Genomic DNA, 22,182 nt, shown 5'->3' with positions numbered 1-22,182 from the left:
CCTCTCTCAGGCCGGCGCTGTGGCGGCGGGAGCGGGGCTGAGACTGTCGCGATAGAGCGACTCTGGAGCCGGGGTGCTCGTCACCCAGCGAGACTGTCGCGATACAGAGGCCCTGGGGCCGGGGGTTCTTGTTACCCAGCGGGGCTGTCGCGACAGAGGGAGGGGCCCCAAGGCCGGTGTTGTGTCGCGATAGGAGCAGGGCTTCCCCGTTGTCACCCACGTGGCCTTTAGGGCTGTCACAGTGCGAGTGGAGTCCCCAGGACAAGGACTATCGTGATAGGGGTCCGCGGGGCCAATCCCGACAGGGGCGTTGTCACAGGAGTGCACAAGCCCATCCCCAGCAGGGCTGTCGCGATAGTGGGGTGCCCCAAGCCAGCCCCAGGACCATCCCCGGCGGGGCTGTCGCGACAGGAGGGTCGCCGATGGAGCCGGCGGGGGCGGTGCCGGCGCTGGAGCGGGAGCTGCGGGCGGCGCTGGCCGAGGACGAGCGGCGGCAGCGGGAGGGCGAGGCCAAGCTGCGGGCGCTGCGCCAGGGCGTCCCCGACTATCGCGACTTCAGGTGCGGGGGGAGCCCCGGCCGGGATCAGGTGGCTCCGAGGGGGCTCAGGCCGGTCCCTGTCCCGGTCCCTGCTCTGCAGTGGCCTCCCCTGCACACTGTCCCCTCCCCTGCACACTGTCCCCTGTCCAGGTCACTGTCCCCTCCCCAGCACACTGTCCCCTGTCCAGGGCACTGTCCCCTGTCCAGGGCACTGTCCCCTCCTGCACACTGTCCCCTCCTGCACACTGTCCCCTGTCCAGGGCACTGTCCCCTCCCCAGCACACTGTCCCCTGTCCAGGGCACTGTCCCCTCCCCAGCACACTGTCCCCTCCCCTGCATACTGTCCCCTGTCCAGCACACTGTCCCCTCCCCAGCACACTGTCCCCTCCCCAGCACACTGTCCCCTCCCCAACACACTGTCCCCTCCCCAGCACACTGTCCCCTGTCCAGGGCACTGTCCCCTCCCCAGCACACTGTCCCCTGTCCAGCACACTGTCCCCTGTCCAGCACACTGTCCCCTGTCCAGGTCACTGTCCCCTCCCCAGCACACTGTCCCCTCCCCTGCACACTGTCCCCTGTCCAGGGCACTGTCCCTTCCCCTGCACACTGTCCCCTGTCCAGGGCACTGTCCCCTCCCCTGCACACTGTCCCCTGTCCAACACACTGTTCCCTGTCCCCATTCCCACTCCAGCCCCCCAGCCCCCTCTCTCCCCACACACCTCAGGCAGTACTGGGGGTGCAGGGGCAGGGGGTGACACGTGTCCCTGTCCCCTCCCAGCCTGCTCCTGCTCCCAGTCCTGTCCCTGCTCTGTCCAGGGATTTGGAGCAGGTTGGGATGGCAGGGCTGCTCCACAGGGGCATGTCAGGCATTCCCAGTGCCCACCAAGCTCCTGCATGTCCTATAGATCCTTGTGGGACCCCAAACCCCACAGAAGTCCTGGATGCCCCATAGAATCGTGGAATCATAGAATGGATTGGGTTGGAAAAGCCCTCCGAGATCATCAAGTCCAACCCTTGATCCAACCCCACTGTGATCACCAGCCCAGGGCACTCTGTGCCCTGGGCTGGTGATCACAGTAGGGTTGGATCAAGATGTGGATTCTCACTCAGTGCCACATCCATAGAATGGATTGGGTTGGAAAAGACCTCTGAGATCATCAAGTCCAACTCCAGTCCCTTTACCAGATCATGGCACTCAGTGCCACGGCCAAGCTCAGCTGAAAACCCTCCAGGGATGGGGAATCCACCCCCTCTCTGGGCAGCCCATTCCAATCCCTGAGCACTCTCTCTGCAAAGAATTTCTTTCTCATCTCCAACTTCAATTTCCCCTGGCAGAGCTTGAGCCCATCGTGCCCCCTTGTCCTATTGCTGAGTGCCTGGGAGAAGAGACCAACCCCCACCTGGCCAGAACTTCCCTTCAGTTACAGATCCATGTGGGACTCCCACTGAAGTCCTGGATGCCCCACAGATCTGTCTAAGGGCTCCCTGTCCCTTCACAGCCACAGCCACATCCACAGGTGGATCCATCAGTACATCCAGGATTTTGACCCTCCTTGGGACACTTTTCAGGACCAGATCATGGATTCATCTCCACCTGCACATTCAGTCACACATCCTGATCCCTGAGAGGCAGGAAAACACGTCAAAGTGGCTCAGTCATCCTGCCAGTCCCTGTGACAGGATTCCCAAGGGATTTGCAGCTGGTTCATCCCTGTGTGGATAAGGCCCCACCCCTCCAGCCTGGCCGGTCCCTCTGCATGATCCACAACTCGGGAATTGCCTCAGAGAAGCAGCTTAAAGCCTCAGAGTGTCCCTGTGTCCCTCCTGTGCCTGTTCCCTGCAGGAACATCGTGCTGGCCTCACACCTGAAGCCTCTGGAGAAGAAGGACAGGCTGGGACAGTGCAGGAATGTGCTGTGGAATCCCCGTGCAGCCCCGGCCCAGGCAGCGCCTGCCCATGATCAGGAGATCCCACAGGTGAGGGAGGGACTCCAGGGCCTCCTCCACAGCTGGAAGTGGCTTGGGAATGATCTGTGTGTTTGTTGGAGTGTGGGATTTCATAGAATCACAGAATGAACTGAGTTGGAAGAGACCTCTGAGATCATCAAATCCAACCCTTGATCCAACCCCTCTGTGATCACCAGATCATGGCACTCAGTGCCACGTCCAGTCTCATCTTAAAAACCTCCAGGGATGGGGAATCCACCCCCTCTCTGGGCAGCCCCTTCCAATGCCTGAGCACTCTCTCTGCAAAGAATTTCTTTCTGATATCCAACCTAAACCTCCCCTGGCAGAGCTTCAGCCTGTGCCCTCTTGTCCTACTGTTGGTTGTCTGGGAGAAGAGACCAACCCCCACCTGGGTCCCACATCCCTTCAGGGAGTTGTGGAGAGTGATGAGGTGACCCCTGAGCCTCCTCCAGGCTGAACACCCCCAGCTCCCTCAGCCTCTCCTCACAGCACTTGTGCTCCAGTCCCTTCACTCAGCCACCCTCTACTCAGGGGTGTGATCCAGCCCTCCCAGACCTTGGAACTTCAGGGTTTGGGTCCCCACAGGGTCAGGCTGGGCCCCCCTGGGGAAGAACCTGCATCCCTGTGGGAGTGGGGGCCTGGCTGCACAGCCCCCAGAACCTCCCGTGGTCTCCAGGAACAGGTTTAGGATCAGAGCCCTCCCTGCCCACCCTCGCAGCACCTGCAGCCTGAGACCCAGAGATGTGCACTGGCATCCTCCCTGGAACAGCCTCTGGCTGCCCAGATTCCCAGAGCACAGCCAGTGCTGTCACAGACTCCCAGACTCCCAGCTGGGGTTGCAAGGGCCCCCTGGAGATCACCCAAGGCAGGGTCACCTGGAGCAGGTGACACAGGGACACATCCAGATGGGTTTGGAATGTCTTCACACCCTTCCTGGGCAGCTGTTCCAGGCTCTGCCACCTCCATGGAAAGAAGTTCTTCCCCGTGCTGAGGTGGAACTTCCTGTATTTTGGTTTATGCCATTGCTGCTCCGCCTGTCACTGGGCACAGTTTAATGATCCCCAGCATGGAAAAGGGCTGGTTTGGGTTAATCCTGCTCCCTCAGGGGATGCTCCTGAGCCCTTCAGTGGTGGGAAACAGGGACAGGACACTTCCTATCTGGGTCATTTGGGATTGGAGTGACCTCAGTCCTGCCCCCTCCCCTGCTGGAGGGAGTCTGGGATGTTCCCCGTGGGTCTTTCCCATGGGTTGTTTATGATGGATTTCATTTATCTGTTCATTATTATAAGACCATTTGCAGCTCTCCTGGGCAGTGTTTCCTTGGGCTGAGCCAATCCTGTTCCCAAGCCCTTCCATGCCCAGCTCTGCCCTCCAGGGCTTCTCCCCCGTGCTCAGCCCCAGACAAACTCACTCTGTCCTGTTCCCTGGCTCTATAAAAGCCAAATATTTTCCCCTCCTTCAGCCTCTATGTCAGTGACCCAGCAGGGGTGAGCTCATTACAGAGGGCAAAAAGTGGGATTTCCTTTGTCTGGGATTGCCACTTGGAGCTCAGCTCTCTCGGTGCCAGCTGGTACCAGACAGGTGTTGGGCACTGCCCATTTTTGGGGATTTGTATCCCCCACCTGTTCTCCCCCCACTCTGATTTGCCTCAGATGGAGCCGGGGTGTTCCTGCCCTGCCCCCATCCCAGGAGTTCCCTTCCCTCATGGATCCAGGCTGGGCAGCAGGTCCAGCTCTGGGTGGGGTTGGAATCATTCCATGTCCATCTGTGCCACATCTCATCCACCCTTCCCTGGTTTCTCTGGGCTCAGGGCACCTGGAATTTCCTTTCCTTCCCATTTGCCCCCTCAGCAGCTCCTTGTGCTGCCAAAGATCCTGTGAGAAACATCCCAGCCATACAGGGGCTGGTCAGAGCAGGGAGGAGCAAAGTCTTGGAGTGGGAACAGAACCAAAGGAACTGAGTGACACCTTTTTCCCTCAGGAGCTGGATCAGCTGCCTGGAACCGCTGCGGAATTCCACAGGGATTGGCGCAGGTGCCTCAAGAGCGGGACAGAGAAATACCAGTTTTTGCTGGAGCTGGGAGGGGAGGCCTTGGGCAGGATCTTCCAGACTGACGTGGGCTTTGGCCTCCTGGGGGAGTTCCTGACGGTGCTGGCTCAGAACATCCGTCCTGGGGACAGAGCTGCTGTCCTGGGGGTCCTGCGGGGCCTGGCGGGCACCGGGTGCTTCGGGCTCAACCTGCAGCTCCTGAGCCAGGCGGAGAGGGAGAGCGGCCAGGATTTGTTCAGGAAGCTGCAGAGCCTGGGCAGGGGCTGCTGGGCTGCTGGGCAGCCTGGCCAGGAGGCAGGGAGGGACCCCTACCCCATGGACACCCCCTTGGAGCAGGAAGGTGAGGAGGGGAGGACAGTGGTGGAGCTGATGGAGCGTTACCAGCTCTGCTGAGGCAGCAGCAGCACCAGGGACAGCAGAACTGGGGGGAAAAGAGACTCAGAAGAGACTCAAAGCTTGACTTTGGCATCACCCAAGCACAAGTTCTGCACAAATAAAGTTTGGTTCCAGAGCTGTGGTGCTGTGATCTCTGGGCAGGGTGTCCTTGCTCATGGGTGTGGGAGGGTCTCTTGGATGAGGAGAAAACCAAGGGAAAGAAAATACTGGCTGGGAATTTTGAAGGAGAAACCCAAACCCAGATAGTTCCTTCCCTTTCCCACCTCTGTCCATGGCCACTCAGGGGATTTAGGAGGTGTAATCAATGGCAGTGACAACTGTCAGGTCCTTTTTGTTCCAGAACCCAGAGCAGCAAAGGGCAGAGTCACCCTGGCAGACAAGAACCACCCACTCCCACCTGCTCTGTAGAGACCACCAGGCACCCGGTGGCAGAATCCAGATCATCCCTGAGGCCTGACACATGAATGCTGGGCTTTGTGGCACGTCCCTTGGGGACATCTGTGTCCCTGCCCTCTGCTGTAGTGCCATCCCTCCTGCCTTTGCACACCTGGACAGGTGAGGGCTGGAGTCTTCAACAGAAGGCAATCCTGGAGTTACCCAAGGCCAGGATGGAGGATGTTGATGGTGGAACAGCCCTGGCACAACAGTCACAGCTGTGGTGGGAACAGGCATGGTGCTTCCAGCAGTGCCAAAGCTCAGGGCAAGGGTGTCAAGGCTGGGAGCAGCTTCCCCATCACTTGGGAAAGGCAAAAGCCCCGTAGTTTGGTGAGAAGGCTCAGGAGAGACAAAGCAGAGGAGAAGTGGTGTGGGTGGTGATGGAGGGTGGGCTGTGAGACCTGCTGGGGCCCTTTGCTGGGCAGTGGGTGTGTGGTGTGACCTGAGCTGAGGGGCCGTGGGGGGCAGGCATGGCCTTCATCATCTTCATCCTTGTCCATGTGGGTGTCCAGGCAAGGTCAGTAGGGAGTAAACATGGGCTTCATCATCATCATCTTCATCCTTGACCATGTGGGTGTCCAGGCAGGGTCTGCGGGGAGCAAACACTGCCTTCTTCATCATCATCATCATCATCTTCATCATCATCTTCATCCTTACCCACATGGGGTGTCCTGCAGGGTCTGTGGGGAGCAAATGGGCTTCATCATCATCCTCTTCATCCTTGACCATGTGGGTGTCCAGGCAGAGTCTGTGGGGAGCAAATATGGGCTTCATCATCATCATCTTCCTCCTCATTCTCATCCACATGGGTGTCCTGCAGGGCCTGTAGGGAGCAGGCAGGAGCTTCAGCATCCTCTTCATCCTTGCCCACCTCAGCATCCAGACAGGGTCAGTGGGGAGCAACCATGGGCTTCATCTTCATCATCATCGTCTTCATCCTTTCCCACCCCGGCTGTCAGGAACCTGGCCAGGCTGGAGCATCAGCCCCAGGGACACTTGGATCATCCTCCTGTTGGAAGTTGCCACCAGCATCAGACGCTGCCTGGTCCCCTCCCCTCGGGCAGGAGCAGGACATGAGGACTGATGTGGGAAACTCCCTGTTTGGCACAGCCTGGGGGGGACAGGCAGGATTTCTCACTGCCAGGATTTGTTCCAGGTGGGATTCCACAGTGCCAGGATTTGTTCCTGGCTCTGCCACTGGTTGGCACTGGGGGTTTAAGCTCAATCAAGTCCTTTTATTGTCAAAAGAAAACTTGGAGCTGGTGCAAGTTGTTCTGGCCAAGCCCTACAGAGTTCTTGATCAGCACCAGTGATTTATTGGAGTTGTTTTTCTAACAGGCTGATAAAAAGATCCACCAAATGACTTTAATCCAATTAATAGTTGTTTTTCTCATCCTTTTTTACCTTTTGTAACTTGTTTTCCTTGCTGAGGACTGGGAGTCCCAAACTCTTCAATGTTTCTTTGAGCTCCTTAACTGGAACAAACCTATTTATATTTTGGTTTAAACCTTTTTTTTCATTTTTGAAGGATAAAAATATTTTTCAAATAAATCACATAATTTTCTGCAGAAATTTGTCTGGTTTTTTGAGTGTTTTTAACTCACCCAACTAAGCAAGGAGTTGAGAGTCAATATTTGTGTCTGACAATGTTATCTTGACTGTCCCCCAAAGGCTGTGGCATCTCTGCAGGGTTTCAGTGCCCACTTGCTCCTCAGTGTGGAGCAGGACATCCCCACGGGACTCATCTCCTTTTTCCAAGGATGTGGCTGAGGGATTTCAGCATTCCCAAAGCAAGTCCCACTATCGAGGAGGGCACTGGGGGTCTGGCACTTGAACCGTGTCGATGACACACAGGATCTCAAATCCACCCTCAGCCCTGACAGCTGCAGCTGATCCTCCCAGGAGCTTCCTGGGAAGGTGGAGAACCTGGAGCAGATCCTGCTTCCCCACCTGGGACAGGGAATCTCTCCCCCCTCAGAGGGTTATCCCTGCACCCCCTGCCCCTGTTCAGTCCCACAAGGTGTTGGCCCCACTGCATGTCCATGCCGTGGGCTCAGCCCTGAGCTCATCCCTCTGCAGCTCTGAGCTTGGGTTGGGCTCCCAGAGGGCCCCACTGCCCTGGAAAAGTTACCCACTGCCCTGGATAACCCCCAGATCCCCAGCCTTGGCTGGGAGAGGCGGATGCAGGCACGGCCACGGAGGGTCAGAGTGTTCATTAGCTTTATTCCTTGCCCCAAGCTACAGTGAGTGTTAGTCATTAATTAATTAATAGCAAAGGGGGTTGCTCATGGGGATCAAGACCCAGACCACCTCCAGCCCCCTGGATTCCCACCCTGGGCACCACCCAGGGCTCCTAAAACATCTCCTGCCCCAGGAATGGCCATTCTGGAGTCAGAGCAAAGCTGCTCAACACCCCGACCTGGGGGATGAGGGGCACAGAGGGGATGGGGGTGGCATCCAAGGGCAGCCCCGGGCTCATCCCAAAGGGCTGGCAGGGCACGGGAAGTGCTGCTGGGTTGTTGCTCTGGTATCAGGTGGTGTCACAAGAGGTTCTGCTTGTGGTCAGTCACTCAAGGTCAGTGGGGGTGGGGATGGGGTGGGCAGTGGCCCTGGGTGGTGTGTGCTGGTCTGGGGAAGGTCAGGTGTGGGGACAGGGCCACGAGCAGCCCAGGGATAAGGGATTGCTGCCACCTGATCCTGAATGCCCATGAAAGGGAGGGCACTCTCTATGCGTGGCAGGGACTGTGACTGGCACAGCCCTGGTCCCCAGGTCCCCTGGCTCCCAGTGTGACCCCGGGGGGACAGGCAGGACAGGGATGGCTCCATTTGTGAGAGCCCCCACAGGTTCCTCCTCCTCTGCACCCCTTGCTCTCCATTTTCACCTGTGTGGGACCCCCAGGCGCAGGGCTGTGGGTCACACCTTGCCATGAATCACGAACTCTTTGTCCCCACCACAGTGTTGGGGACACCTGGGTGGCAGACACCCAATGGGGGGGCAGGGCAGTGCCAGGAGAAGCCCTTGAGGCCACCCAGCCCACTGTGCCCCCACAAACCACTCTGGACACTACCAGGAACCCCTCCTGATCCCCGTTTCAGCTCCCCCTGACACCAATCCAAGAGCATTCTGCTTCTCCATTGTCCTCTTCCCCTGACCATCCTCTGCCTCTCCATCCTCCCCTTCCTCCTGCTCCTGCCCCTCCATCCTCCTCTTCCTCCTGTCTCTCAGCTGAGCTCACCCGACCCTTGGTGACAGGGAAATGTCCCTCTCCAGCCAGTCCCTTGCACTCTGCAGCCCCCACCCAAGGGTGCTTAGGGTCAGGGAGATCCAGGGGGTGTCCCAAACCAGAGAGGGCAGCCAGGTGGGTGCAGGAAGGTGCTCTTGGCACCATTATCTTCTCGGACAGGTGGGACCCTCTCCCTGGGCACTGGTGAGCTGCAGACCCTGAGGTGGGAACAGCCCCAAGGCCACAGGCACCCCGTGCTGTGGGAATGTGGCAGGATGCCCAGAGAGAGCTCAGCTCTGCCCAGACCCACTGACCTCCCATGGGTGCTGCCCAGCCCCGTCCCACACTGTGCCCAGTCCAACAGGTGCTATGCTGTCTGCCAGCCCCAAACAGGGTGCCAGGGGGTCCCTGGGCACGGGGTGATGTGGGGGTGACAAGGGGTGCAGGGGAGGGAGATGCCCCCCCAAAGCACTGCCGGCTCCTCCCACCCCCCACCCCCCCGTGCCATCCCCGGGGCTCCCTCGCAGCGTCGGGTGGGACCTACAGAGCTGAGGATCATCCGCCCTATGGCACCTCCTTGTGTTCCTGCTTGGACTCCTTGAACACCTGGAGCCACAGGGAGAGAGAGACCATCAGCCCAGGCTCAGGGTCTGCTCCTGGCAGAGCCTGCCTGGGCTCTGAACCAGATTGGGGACAGGGATGGGGACAGGGCTGTGCTCTCTGTGAGCTGCCAGGCTCAGCCCAGCTGTGCTCTCATGGCACTGGGATCACTGGCTCTCTGCTCAGGCTGCTCCTGGGGCTCAGGGATGGTGTCCCCACATGCAGGTCCCTTGGGGACACCCCATGGGGAGGTGGGGATGGAGCAGGGGGGTCACAGATGAGTTCCCACCTCTCCATCTCGCATCTCCACAGTTTTGACCACGATGCTCCTCTTCACTTGGGCTTCTGGCACAGATTTGGTGTCCAGGCTGGTCTCTGGGGGACATGGGCAGGATTGGCAGTGACACCATGGCCAGGGTATGGCCCTTCCAGCCACACTCAAGTGAAGAGGCCCAAAGTAAATGGAATGGGCTGGAAAACCCTGAACCATGGGAGAGAGTGGCCCTGGGGACAGGACCAGCCTCAGGGACAGTGTTGGCCTCAGACATATGGCTGGCCTGGAGGATGTGGCTGGTTTGGGGATGTGATTAGCCCTGGGAACAGAGGTGGCACTGGGGACATATTTGGCCTTGGAGATGCCATTGACCACGGGGACATGGATGGCTTTGGGATGTGACTGAACTTGGGGACAGGGATGTCCTTGGGGACACAGTTTGCACTGGGGAACACAATTGGCCTGGGGCATGTCATTGGCCTTGGGAGTGTGGCTGTCATTGGGGTCATGGTGATGTGGTCAGTCTTGGGGACATCTTTGGCCTTGGGGACATGCTCAGCCTTGGGGATGTGGCCTTGGCACCCTCCTCCCCCTGACCCAGGAGTCTCGAGAGGAAAACCTCCCAATCCCTCTGGATGAGACAAAGATGACTGAGGTGGCATCTCCTGTCACAGAGTCCCCAGAAGCCACCCCTGCTTGTGCCACCATCCGTCCCCCCACTCCACCCCTGGGCACAGCCTCACCTCGGATCTGCAGGCTGGAGAAGCTCTGGGCAGGGATGGCGATCCTGCAGGAGCAACAGGGGCATTGGGAAGAGCACGGGGTCCTGCTGGCCCCCAGCACCACCTGCCTGGGCCTGGGGGCTGGTCCCCAACTCAGCCAGGCAGCCCAGAGGGACCACGAGTGCTCGGAGCCCCTGCGGCCCCTTCTTTGCCCCACCTGCTCTCCTCGCCCTCCAGCAGCCTGCGGTACATGGCGATCTCGCTGTCCAGGGCCAGCTTGACGTGGAGCAGGTCCTGGTAGTCCTGCAGGTGCCGGGCCATCTCCTCCTTGAGGCTCTGGGTGTCCTCCTCCAGCCGCGCCACCGTGTCCTGGTAGCCGGCCGTGTCCAGGGCGTAGCGCTGCTCCAGCTCCCGCAGCTGCCTCTCCAGGGATTCCTTCTGGGGGGCCACGAGGGGCCAGGACACACTCCATAGCCACCTTCTCCCGGGAGCTGGGGGCTCATCCTGGTGCCCATCCACCTCCCAGCCTTGGGGACCAGCCATTCCCCAGCACTGGGTAGTGGTCCCACTGCCCTGCCAGGAACCCTGTGGTGGTGGCAGGTCCCCAAGGCAGTGTCCCCCTCTTGCACCCCACAGCCACCACCTACCGAGCCCTTCAGAGCCTCCAGGTCACAGGTGAGGGCCTGGAGCTGGCGCCGGTACTCGCTGGCCTCCTGCCTGGCCACGTGCAGGGCCTCGGTGTGCTGGGCGGCCGCGGCCGCCAGGTCTGCAAACTGGGACAGAGGACACGTGCCACGGGATGGGAGCACCTGGCAGGGGTGTGTCCCAGTGGCACATGGCCTGGGGACACCGCCCTGCTCTGCTCCACAGGAGGGACGTGGCACTGGGGGCACGTGGAGTGGAGAAACATCCCTGGCATGAGTGGGGGACAGCAGAGACCCCAAACCCTCTCACCAGCACCCAGCACTGGATGATCAACCCCAGCCCCAAGCAGGTGACATTGTGGGAGGGGACAGCCAGGCCACCCACCCGTGGGGCCCCCAGCTCCCTCTGCACCTTGGACTGGTACCAGTGCTCGGTGTCGCGGGCGTTGCTGGCGGCCACGGCCTCGTACTGGCTGCGGATGTCGCGCAGGGCGGCCGTCAGGTCCGGCTTGCTGGTGTCCACCTCGACCTGCCCCCACTGCCGGGCCAGCTGCTCCTGCAGCTCCCGCAGCTCCTGGGGGTACAGGGGGGTCAGCACAGCCCCCCGGGGCCCCGGGCCCCCCCAGCCCTGCGGGAGGGGGGTTTACCTCCTCGTGGGCCTTGCGCAGGAAGGCGATCTCATCCTGTAGGGTCCTCACCCGCCGCTCCAGGTCCAGGCGAGCCAAGGCAGCATTGTCCACGTCCTGTCACCGCAGGGGGACATGAGGAACAGTCCCAGGCTTGCCAGCCGGGTCTGCTCCTCCTGAGCTGCCTGGCTGTGTCCATTTCCTCCCTCTCCTGCCTCTCCCTGCCCATTGTAACATATCCCAGTTCCTCATTGCCTGCTCCTGCCCACTCCTGCTCCATTCCTGCCCTATCTGTTTCATTATTCTCCTATCCCTGTTCCATCCCTGCCCTATCCCTGCCCTGCTCCTGGCCTCTTTCTGCCAATCATGACACATTCCAGTCCCTCACCACTCACCCATGCCTATCCCTGCCCCATGTCTTCCCATCCCTGCCCTATCCCTGCCTCATTCCTGCCCTATCCCTAATCCATCCCTGCCCTATCCCTGCCCCATTTCTGTCCATCCCTGCCCATCAGAACACATCCCAGTTACTCACTGCCTGCTCCTGCCCATCCCTACCCTCTTTCTGCCTATTCTTGGCCATCCCTGCCCCATCCCTGCCCATCCCCAGGAGAGGCCAGGCTGGGAGCTGAACCCCCAGGGTGCAGGATGGGGGTGCAGGCTCTGGCCCCTGCCCTCACCTGCCTGTAGGCAGCCAGGTTGCTCTCGGCCTCCAGCCGCAGGGTCACCTCGTCCTGCAGCCTGTGCCGGGGAGAGGCACCAGGACATGTCTGGCACTGGGACCCCCCAGCACCAGGATCCCCCAGCACCAGGACCTCCCTGACACTGGGAACCCCCAGCAATGTGACACCCCTGGCACCGTGACCCACTGCTCTCTGCCCACAGACAGACCCCCCTGTGCCCACACAGCCCCAAGCACCAGCACCCACCCAAACTCTGTGTCAGTGCCTGCACCCACCCCACACCCCCCACACCATTTCACACCATTCCCAGGGGCTACCCTGGTTCCATCACCACCCTGGTGCCCATCAGTGCCTGGACCTCCCCAGGGCTACCCTGCTCTTGTCTCAGTGGCCACTCTGATCCCTGAGAACAGCCCAGTCTCCATCCTGGTCCCAGGGATCACCCTGGTCCTTGCCACCACTGTGGTCCCCATCACACCACCATCTCCCCAGCCACATCACCATCCCTGTTACCACCGTGGTCACAAAAACAACCCTGATTACCATCCTGGTGTCCATCCTGGTCCCTGCTGCCACTTTGGTTCCAGTGGCCACCCTGGTCCTGGTACTCCCTCTGACACCCATCCCAGTGGCCACTTTCCATCCTGCTCCTGGTGGCCACCCTGGTCCCCAGAACTACCCCAAGCCGGACAGTGCCTTACTTCTGCTGGAGGCTGCCCAGGTCCTGGGCCAGGTTGTCCCTCTCGATCTCCAGCCGGGCCTTGGCGGTGCCCAACTGCTCCACCTGGTGCCGCAGGTCCCGCAGCTGCTCCTGGTAGACGTCCCCCAGGTGGGAGGGCTGCTGGTCCCGCGCCTGGTGCAGCTCCACCAGCAGCACCTTGTTCTGCTGCTCCAGCAGCCGCACCTTCTCGATGTAGCTGGCGAAGCGGTCGTTGAGCTCCATCATCTCCACCTTCTCGCTGGTGCGCGTCTCCCGGAACTCCGCGTTGAGCGCCGTGGCCACCGAGAAATCCACCCTGCCCGAGCCCAGCCGGGGTGTGGGGCGGGGGCCCGGGTGGGCACTGCGGGGCCGGGCGGAGGGGCTGGCGGGGGGCACACGGTGTGTCGGCATGGTGGGGCCGGAGCGGCGGCCGTAGGAGGACGGGCGCTGGCTCTCCATGCCCAGGGAGGGTGGGATGTGTCCAGCCGAGGGTTTTTATGGAGCCTGAGGGCCCCCATCCCGCTGGGCACCCCAGCACTGGCCCCCGGCCAGGGAGCCATTGGGCCGGCACAAAGCCAGACTGTGGCGCCTGGCAGGGGTGTCTGTGCCCTGGCACCCAGCCCGGCACCGCGGCACAGCCCCACGGCCACCCCCTGCCCCCGGGGGGCCTGGGGAACATGCCAGGGGGAGATGGGACAGTGGCCGAGGTCACCCACGGGGCAGATGGGGGGTGAGGGCTGGGCACGGTGCTGTGGGGCACTGTGGGGTCTGCGTGGGACATCAACACACACGTGTGTGTGTGTGAGGTCTGTACACAGGGATGGACGTGTGAGATGCACACACACCCACTCGTGTGCATGTACACACCTGCACACACCTGCACACACAGGAACACACCAGGAACACACCTGCACACACAGGAACACACCAGGAACACACCTGCACACACAGGAACACACAAGCACATACAGGAACACACCAGAAACACACACAAGCACACACAGGAACGCACCAGGAACAAACACACACAGGAACACACCAGGAACACACCTGCACACACAGGAACACGCCAGGAACACATCTGCACACACAGGAACACACAGGAACAAACACACACACACAGGAACACACCAGGAACACACAAGCACACACAGGTTCACACATGCACACACAGGAACACACCAGGAACACACCTGCACACACCTGCACGCGCAGGAACACACCAGAAACACACATGCATACACACACCTACAGAGACACACACGTGTCTGTCCATGTCCACACACACACGTCCATCCCTCCCTGCCATGTGCACACACACCATCATGCAACGCACACACATGTGCCCACATGGCATACACATGGGTACACACAGAGCGTGCACAGATACACACGTGTGCTGCATTCCCTGGACACGTGTGCACACACACACAGAACACACCCAGAGCTGTGCACACCCAGCTGCCCTTCCATGTACACACAACATGCACACTCACAACCATCCCACTGTGCACTGTGCACATGCACACACACCCACCCATGGGCACACACACCCACCCATGGGCACACACACGCACCCCTGGGCACACACACCCACACATGGGCACACACACCCACACATGGGCACACACACCCCTGGGCACACACACCCACACATGGGCACACACACCCACACATGGGCACACACACCCCTGGGCACACACACACACCCCTGGGCACACACACGCACCCCTGGGCACACACACCCACACATGGGCACACACACCCACACATGGACGCACACACACCCATCCATGGGCACACACACCCACACATGGGCACACACACCCACCCATGGGCACACACACACACACATGGATGCACACACACCCACACATGGGCACATACACACACACATGGGCACACACATGTACATATGGGCACACACACCTCTGGGCACACACACCCATCCATGGGCACATACACACACATGGGCACACACACCCACACATGGATGCACACACACCCACACATGGGCACACACACCCACACATGGGCACACACACCCATCCATGGGCACACACACCCACCCATGGGCACACACACCCCTGGGCACACACACCCCTGGGCACACACACCCACACATGGGCACACACACCCACACATGGGCACATACACACACACATGGGCACACACATGTACATATGGGCACACACACCTCTGGGCACACACACCCATCCATGGGCACACACACCCACCCATGGGCACACACACCTCTGGGCACACACACCCATCCATGGGCACACACACCCACACATGGGCACACACACCCCTGGGCACACACACCCCTGGGCACACACACCCACACATGGACACACACACCCACACATGGGCACATACACACACACATGGGCACACACATGTACATATGGGCACACACACCTCTGGGCACACACACACACACATGGACACACACACCCACACATGGGCACACACACCCACACATGGGCACACACACCTCTGGGCACACACACCCACACATGGGCACATACACACACCCATGGGCACACACATGCACACATGAGCACACACATGCACACGTGCTCCCTGTGTCACATCCCCACGGGGTAAGCCCTGGCATGAGCAGCTCATCACCCCAGAGCCCATCACCCCAGCCTGGCCATGAGGGCAGGCTGTTAATTGAGGCCTATTGCTAATTAAGTGTTTGCAGCCTCCCAGGTCCTTCCCATCCCACTGGTCTGTGGATGCACTGGCTGGTGGTCCTGGAGCCTCTCTGGGGGTCGGGGTGCCAGAGCATCCCAGATCCAGGGGGGACTTATCCCACCACTGCTGTGTGTGCATGGCACACAGACATTGACTTTGGGGGGTCTTTTGACCCCGCTGGCCCATCGTGGGGGGTGGTGAGGGCTGGAACCGGGGCCAGGGGCTTTTCCCCGCGGCTGAAAGGGGCTTTGTGCGGGGCTGGAGCCGCGTCTGCCCGGCATGGCCAGCGGGGCTTTGTGCCAGGGCACGGCACTGCCGGGAAACTCGAGGGGAAGGATCCAGGACAGGCACGTGGCCACAGCCAGCCCTGTCCCCTCCCAGCCACGGAGCCATCGCCACAAACTGGGGCGTGGGTGGGCCCTGGGGACAGCCTGTGCAGAGATGGAGGTGTTTTGGGGACATCAATGACACGTGGTGGCACCGGGGTGGGTGCCCCGAGAGGCAGCTGGGATGAAGCTGAGGGGGCTGCTGCAGGAATGGGGACAGGGACAGAGATGGGGACAGGCCTTGCTGCTGGCAGCAGGTGGCAGCCGATGGCCGGGAAAGGCTCCTGCCCGCTGCAGGAAGGCTCCGTGGCCGGAGCGGGGCCACCAGAGCTGGGCCACCGACAGCGGCCACTGGGGAGGGTTGTGGCAACAGCCGTGTCTCTGTGGGTGCCATCTGGGGGAACCAGACAGGGATTGGTGGGACTGGGGCAGCTGCCACATCCCTCTTTAATCCGCAGCCAGCCCCGTGTCCCCCAGGCTGTCCAGGACCAGTGTCAGCAGCAACAGGCTGGGGTTGTGCCCGCAGAAACGCCAGGTCTGGGACTCCTACACACCCCATGGTGACACTTTGTGTCCCCAGCCAGAACAGTGACATCCCTGGGGACACGTGCTGCGTGTGACAGCCCTCGTGACAGGGGACCTGCACAGCCCTCGCGGGGTGGGGGACAGCACTTTGGGGTCCTGTGTGAGCACCCGCTGCTCCCCAGGGATTGATGCTCTCCCGGCTCCCATGCGGCGGGATCAAAGCACGGGAAGTGCCGCGGGAGGCAGCGCTGGGCTCTCCCCCTTCCTCCTCCTCCCCGACCCTCCTTCAGGAGACAAACGAACTGGGAGCGGGGTGCGAGTTTTAATGAGGAGCTTCCAGGCTCGAGAAGACAAAGGTGAGCTGAGCCGCTGCCAGGCAGGGACGGGGCAGGAGGAGCCGCTGCCCCCCGGTCCCCGTGGGACGGCAGCGCACCCGGCGCTGTCCCACATCCCGGTGCTGCTCCTGCCACGCGTGGTTGCCTTTTCCAGCCAGCTTAGCTGGGAGCTCCTTACGTGGGAACTCCTGTGGGAGCTCAAAGAGCAGAGTGGGCCTGTGGGAGGGGCTGTGGGGGCCTGAAGGGGTTACAGGGCTGTGAGAGGGGCTTGGGGGGCCAAAAGGGTCACAGGGGAGGCTTAAGGGGGTGTCAGGTCCCAAGAGGGGCTAAGGGGGCACAGAGGGGTGCAGGCTCATGAGGGGGTCTCAGGGGGGCACAGGGATGGGGTTGGCACAGAGATGGGGTTGGCACAGGGATGGGGTTGGTCTCGCCCAGTCTGGGGCTCACCCTCCACCACTGCACCCCCAACTGAACCAAACCCCCCAGAGTGTGAGAGGGCCCAGACCATCAGACCTGAAGCCACGTCCTCCAGCAGCTCCAGCCCCCACTGTGGACACCCTCCTTGCTGGCTACAGCTGCTCTGGTAAGGCCTAGCACACCCTGCCCCCCATCTGCTCCTGGGCTGGGGGGGCTCACTGGAGCTGCAGATTTACTTTGGAAGCTCCCAGGCAGCTCTGGGGGATGGGGGGACACACCAGTACCCCCAGATCACACCCCCTGAAGCTGTGCTGTGCCTGTACCAGGGCTGAGAGCAGCTCTGAGTCCCGGGGACATGGTGGGGTGTGGGATCCCAGGGTGCCACCTACACGGCTCCAGACTGGCAGCAGGCAGGACCCTGAGCTGCCACAGGGCCCATGGAGCTGCTGGATGCCCCGGCCCCACTGCCAGAGCTGCCCCTCTCAGAATTGCACTCCCCAGGGGCTCTGTCCATGTGCCCTGTCCTTGGTGCAAACCTGCCAGTGGATTTCAGTGCCAGCAGGGCTGTCACGGCTGCCTGGGCACAGGAGGCTCTGGCTGTCACTGCTGCCTCACCCGTTGCTGCTCTCAGGGAGCACTCCAGGTGTCTGGATGCTTTTCCAGCCGGTTCCCAGCTGGGCTCACCAGTGGGTGCTGGATTCCTGCCCTGCCACAAATCCCTGAGCTGTGCTGGAAATCCGCCCTTCTCGCTGCTGGCTCTGCCTCATGACAAGCAAACCACGGGCTGGTGTGGATACAGGAGCAGTTCCCAGCTTTCCAGCATCTCTGTGGCAGCTCCAGGCCATGCAGGGGTTGTTCCTGGGGGGCTGGGGGAGTTGTAGGGTGCTGGGGGAGGCACATTTGGCTCTACTGGAGACTTTAGGGATTCAGAGGGGAAGGCAGGGAGAAATGCTGCCAGGTTGGTGGCTGTGCCCTCCTGGCCTGCACCAGCCCTGGGCTTGGCACAAAAAGTCCTGGCTGGTGCCTCCCTGGGGGCACTGCAAGGTCATGTCTGGGACCTGAGTTTGGTGGCAGAGTCTGCAGGGAGAGTCGGAGCTGGGGCTGTCTCTGTGTGTGAGCCCTTTTGGGGGCTCTGGGTGGGTGTGTTGCCCTTCAGAGACTCAACCAGCTGTACCTCACTCCATCACCAAGTGTGGGAGATGCTGATTGTTTCCTGCAGCTGTCCCTTCCTACCAGATCCCTCCCTTGGCCTTGCTCCTCATTTCATCACTCACTTTGGCTCATCTGCATAAGCACAGATCGTGTCCCCTGCAGCCCCTCAGGGGGCCCTGGAGGAGGCTAAGGAGCTGCCCCGCTCCAGCTGTGCTGCCCTGCTCCAGCTGTGCTGCCCTGCTCCAGCTGCTCCAGCTGTGCTGCCCCACTCCAGCTGTGCTGCCCTGCTCCAGCTGCTCCAGCTGTGCTGCCCCGCTCCAGCTGCTCCAGCTGTGCTGCCCCGCTCCAGCTGTGCTGCCCCGCTCCAGCTGCTCCAGCTGTGCTGCCCTGCTCCAGCTGCTCCAGCTGTGCTGCCCCGCTCCAGCTGTGCTGCCCCGCTCCAGCTGCTCCAGCTGTGCTGCCCTGCTCCAGCTGCTCCAGCTGTGCTGCCCCGCTCCAGCTGTGCTGCCCCACTCCAGCTGTGCTGCCCCGCTCCAGCTGCTCCAGCTGTGCTGCCCTGCTCCAGCTGTGCTGCCCCCTGTCGTTTAACCTCTGCCTCAAACACTGACTCCCAGCGCTGCGCTGAGTCGGGCAAATTCAAAACATCCCAGAACCAGAGAACTTCAATCACCAGATTAATTTGGAAAGTATTTTTCTTTCAAAAAGTTGAAAGAAAATGTTGAAAAAATGTTTAAACAAAAATTAGAAAAAGCGGTCAGAACGTTGGGAATTTCCAAGGGGAGGACGGTCCGGTCCGAGGTGTCCCAGTGCCCCAGTGCGGGGGAGCTGCTACACCCTGGCTGGTTTCCTGCAGGAGCAGCGGCCCAGGTGGGCGAGGCAGAAGATGCTGGTGATGATGCCAAAGCCGATGCCCACGGCCCTCATGACGAAGAGGGACTCGGGGTCGACGGGGCCGCGCCGGCGCCGGACGGGGAAGGTGATGCTGAGCCGGAATCCCGCCACTATCTCCCCCTCCCGCCAGCAGAAGTAGGTGCCCCTGTCGCTCCGGCGCAGCCGCACGATGTGCAGGTGGTTCCCGTGGTCGATGAAGACCCGCATGCCCTTCCCGACTCCAATGAGGTACTGGGAGCGGTAGAGCCGGACGGAGCCCTTGTCCCAGGCCACGGCGTGCTCCGGCCGCGCCCCCGGGCACACGATTACCAGGCTGGAGCGGGAGGGCTGGTTGTGGTACTGCATGGGGACACGGGGCACGTCGGGCTTCTCGCCCAGCTTGTAGACGATGTTGGAGACGGACGCCACGCCCTCCCCGGGGGCCTCCTTCTGCGGGCAGGGGGCCAGGCAGCTGCGGATGGCCACCTCGGGGCTGCGGAGGCGAATGAGGTGCGGGAAGCGCGCGGGGACGGCCCTGGAGCCGCAGGAGGTGACGTTGGGCAGCGAGGTGCGGTAGCGGGGGCTCAGCTGGGCGCTCCGCACGAAGCACAGCCCGATGCGCCGCTGCTCCCCGCGCACCCCGCAGCGGTCACAGCCGCCCCAGTCCCAGAAGGTGGTGAAGAGCCTGAACTGCTCCGCTGTGTAGTCATCCTGGACGTGCTGGTCGCTGTCCAGGAAAGCCACCGTGATCTGCCCCGTGGGCTGCACGTCCACGTCATAGCCATAGAAGAAGTTCCCTTCCCTGGAGCCACACAGGTAGTGCCCCGAGTCCCTCACCTGCGCCTGGAACACGATGAGGCTGAACATGCGGATGCTGAACCGCTCCAGCAGGTCGCTGCCCGAGCGGACGTGGCTCGAGTCCACCACCACAGTGCCATTGAAGTCTGTCAGCACGGTGGTCTCGTGGCTGTGCAGGTTCTTCTGGAAGTACCAGACGACAGAAGAGGCCTCCTTGGGCTTGCACTTGCAGGGGAGCTCGAAGGTCATGTCTGCCAAGTAGGCGACGTTCTCAAACATCAGGAAGGCGGGACACGCCAGCTTCTTGAACACGTCCCCTTTCTTCTCGATGGCAAAGGCCTGGAGGACACTGAGCAGGCAGAGCAGGGTGGTGGCTCCCAGCAGCCCCCTGCCCATTGCTCCGGGTGGGCTCTGCCCCAGCAGAGCTCACCCAGCCCAGCCCAGCCCAGCCTGGGGGGTGCTGGGACCACCCCTCTTGTCCCTGGGACAGCCTGGCCTCTGTGACCCGTTCTGGAACCCACCTGTCCCCAGGAGCACTGGAGCATTGTCACCTGTGTCCCTGGACACAACAGAGCTGTGATGGGAACCGTGGAACTGCCACCATCTTATGGAGTCACAGGGTCATGGAACGGTTTGGGTTGGACAGGACTTTAAAGGTGATCCCATCCCATCCCCCCAGAGCAGGGGGGCACCATCCCCTCCCTCCCTGCCCGGCTACCCCACTTTGGGTGCACCCCAGGATGTTTGGCCAGCACTCACTGTTGGCTCATGTCCAGCTTTTCCTCCACCAGAACCCTCAAAGTGCTTCTCTGCAGGGCTGCTCTCAGCTCTTTTCCCAGTCTGTGCTCATGTCTGGGATTGCCCCAGCCCAGGGGCAGCCCCTTCACCTGGTCAGGTTCTCATGGTCCCACTTGTCAAGCTTTTCCGGGTCCCTCTGGATGGTCCCCATCCTTCTGTTGTGTCACCTGCCAATGTGTTGAGGTCAACCCATTGTCTGTGTCAGTGATGAAGAGGCTGAAGAGCCTGACAGAGCCCCAAGGGACAGCCCTTGTCACCAGCCTCCCTGGGGTCTGGAGCCACTGCCCACAACGCCCTGGCATGTCCATCCAGCCAATTCCTCACCCACTCAACAGCCCTCCCCTCACAGCTCTGCCTCTCCAGTTTGGGGATGAGGGTATCCTGTGGTATCATGTCTTGTGTGCTGGATTTTCAGGGTGGACAAAGGAAGGGACCTGTGGCCAGAGGTGTGGGTTGTGGTGTGTGCAGGACACACTTCCCTGTTGCCATTCAGGGTGTGTAACAGGGTCACTGGTGTTGAGGAGCACATTCCCTGCAGAGAGCTCTGGGGGGAATGGCCAGAGGCACCAGCAAGGGGCCAGCAGCTGGTGCCAACCCTTTGCACAGCAGAGGGCCTGGGCAGCTGTGGCTCTGGGCAGGTGATGGGACACTGGGCCACAGCAGGAGCTCAGCAGGGAGACCCCAGACTGGGGTGCATGGACTGGGAGGGGATGGAAGCCCAGGGGGGTCTCTGTAGGCACCAGTTTAAGTTGTTACTGAGCTGCTGCACTGCAACAAAACCCCCTAAAGGAACCAGAGATCCAGGACTGTGCCGGGGGAAACGTGGGGCTGAGCTGGGGAGGAAACCTGGTCTGGCTGAGGGGGGTGATGTGGGAGCTGAACGGGGCCCCCGGAGGGCACCAGACCTGCTGCCGCAAAGGGCTCCAGGCCGGGGTGGGACTGACCCAGCAGCTCCGGGCGGGCACAGCCAGGTCTCCTGGAGCCACTGCCAGTCCAGCAGTGCCATGCTGGAGCCAGTGCTCGGCGTGCGGTGACTCCTTCAAGGCACTTCAGCAATCCAGGAGTCCCTTGTGGGGCCCGGCTGGGCCCACTGTGGCACAAACACACCCACCCACTGTGGTGCACCCACCCACCCACCCACTGTGGCGCACACCCCCACCCACCCACTGTGGCGCGCACCCACCCCCACCCACCCACTGTGGCGCGCACACACACCCCCACCCACTGTGGCGCACACACACACCCACCCACTGTGGCGCACACACACACCCACCCACTGTGGCACAAACACACACCCACTGTGGCGCACACACCCACCCACTGTGGCACACACACCCACCCACCCACCCACTGTGGCACACACACCCACCCACTGTGGCACACACACCCACCCACTGTGG

General features: G+C 61.3%; 3 protein-coding genes across 3 annotated transcripts; 1 reads left to right on the top strand and 2 right to left on the bottom strand.

Annotated features, from left to right (window-relative positions):
* Positions 1-21: 21 nt before the first annotated feature.
* DNAAF19 (dynein axonemal assembly factor 19) lies at positions 22-5,065 on the top strand. Its single transcript, XM_071577447.1, has 3 exons — positions 22-559; positions 2,382-2,514; positions 4,486-5,065. The coding sequence occupies exons 1-3, from the start codon at positions 423-425 to the stop codon at positions 4,945-4,947; spliced, it is 732 nt and encodes a 243-aa protein (XP_071433548.1). The 5' UTR covers positions 22-422; the 3' UTR covers positions 4,948-5,065.
* Positions 5,066-7,597: 2,532 nt separating this feature from the next.
* Positions 7,598-13,313, bottom strand: GFAP (glial fibrillary acidic protein). Its single transcript, XM_071577353.1, has 9 exons — positions 12,860-13,313; positions 12,156-12,216; positions 11,497-11,592; positions 11,262-11,423; positions 10,853-10,978; positions 10,423-10,643; positions 10,227-10,270; positions 9,499-9,584; positions 7,598-9,215 (listed from the first exon to the last, which is right to left on the bottom strand). The coding sequence occupies exons 1-9, from the start codon at positions 13,267-13,269 to the stop codon at positions 9,174-9,176; spliced, it is 1,248 nt and encodes a 415-aa protein (XP_071433454.1). The 5' UTR covers positions 13,270-13,313; the 3' UTR covers positions 7,598-9,173.
* A 5,831-nt stretch (positions 13,314-19,144) lies between these two features.
* Positions 19,145-20,380, bottom strand: FAM187A (family with sequence similarity 187 member A). Its single transcript, XM_071577023.1, has one exon. It carries the CDS (start codon positions 20,378-20,380, stop codon positions 19,145-19,147), a length of 1,236 nt encoding a protein of 411 aa, XP_071433124.1.
* Between the last annotated feature and the right edge of the window lie 1,802 nt (positions 20,381-22,182).

This window comes from Pithys albifrons, chromosome 25, assembly GCF_047495875.1.
Source record: "Pithys albifrons albifrons isolate INPA30051 chromosome 25, PitAlb_v1, whole genome shotgun sequence".
In the NCBI taxonomy this organism is placed as follows: domain Eukaryota; kingdom Metazoa; phylum Chordata; class Aves; order Passeriformes; family Thamnophilidae; genus Pithys; species Pithys albifrons.
This window is presented reverse-complemented; position numbering and strand designations above follow the sequence as displayed.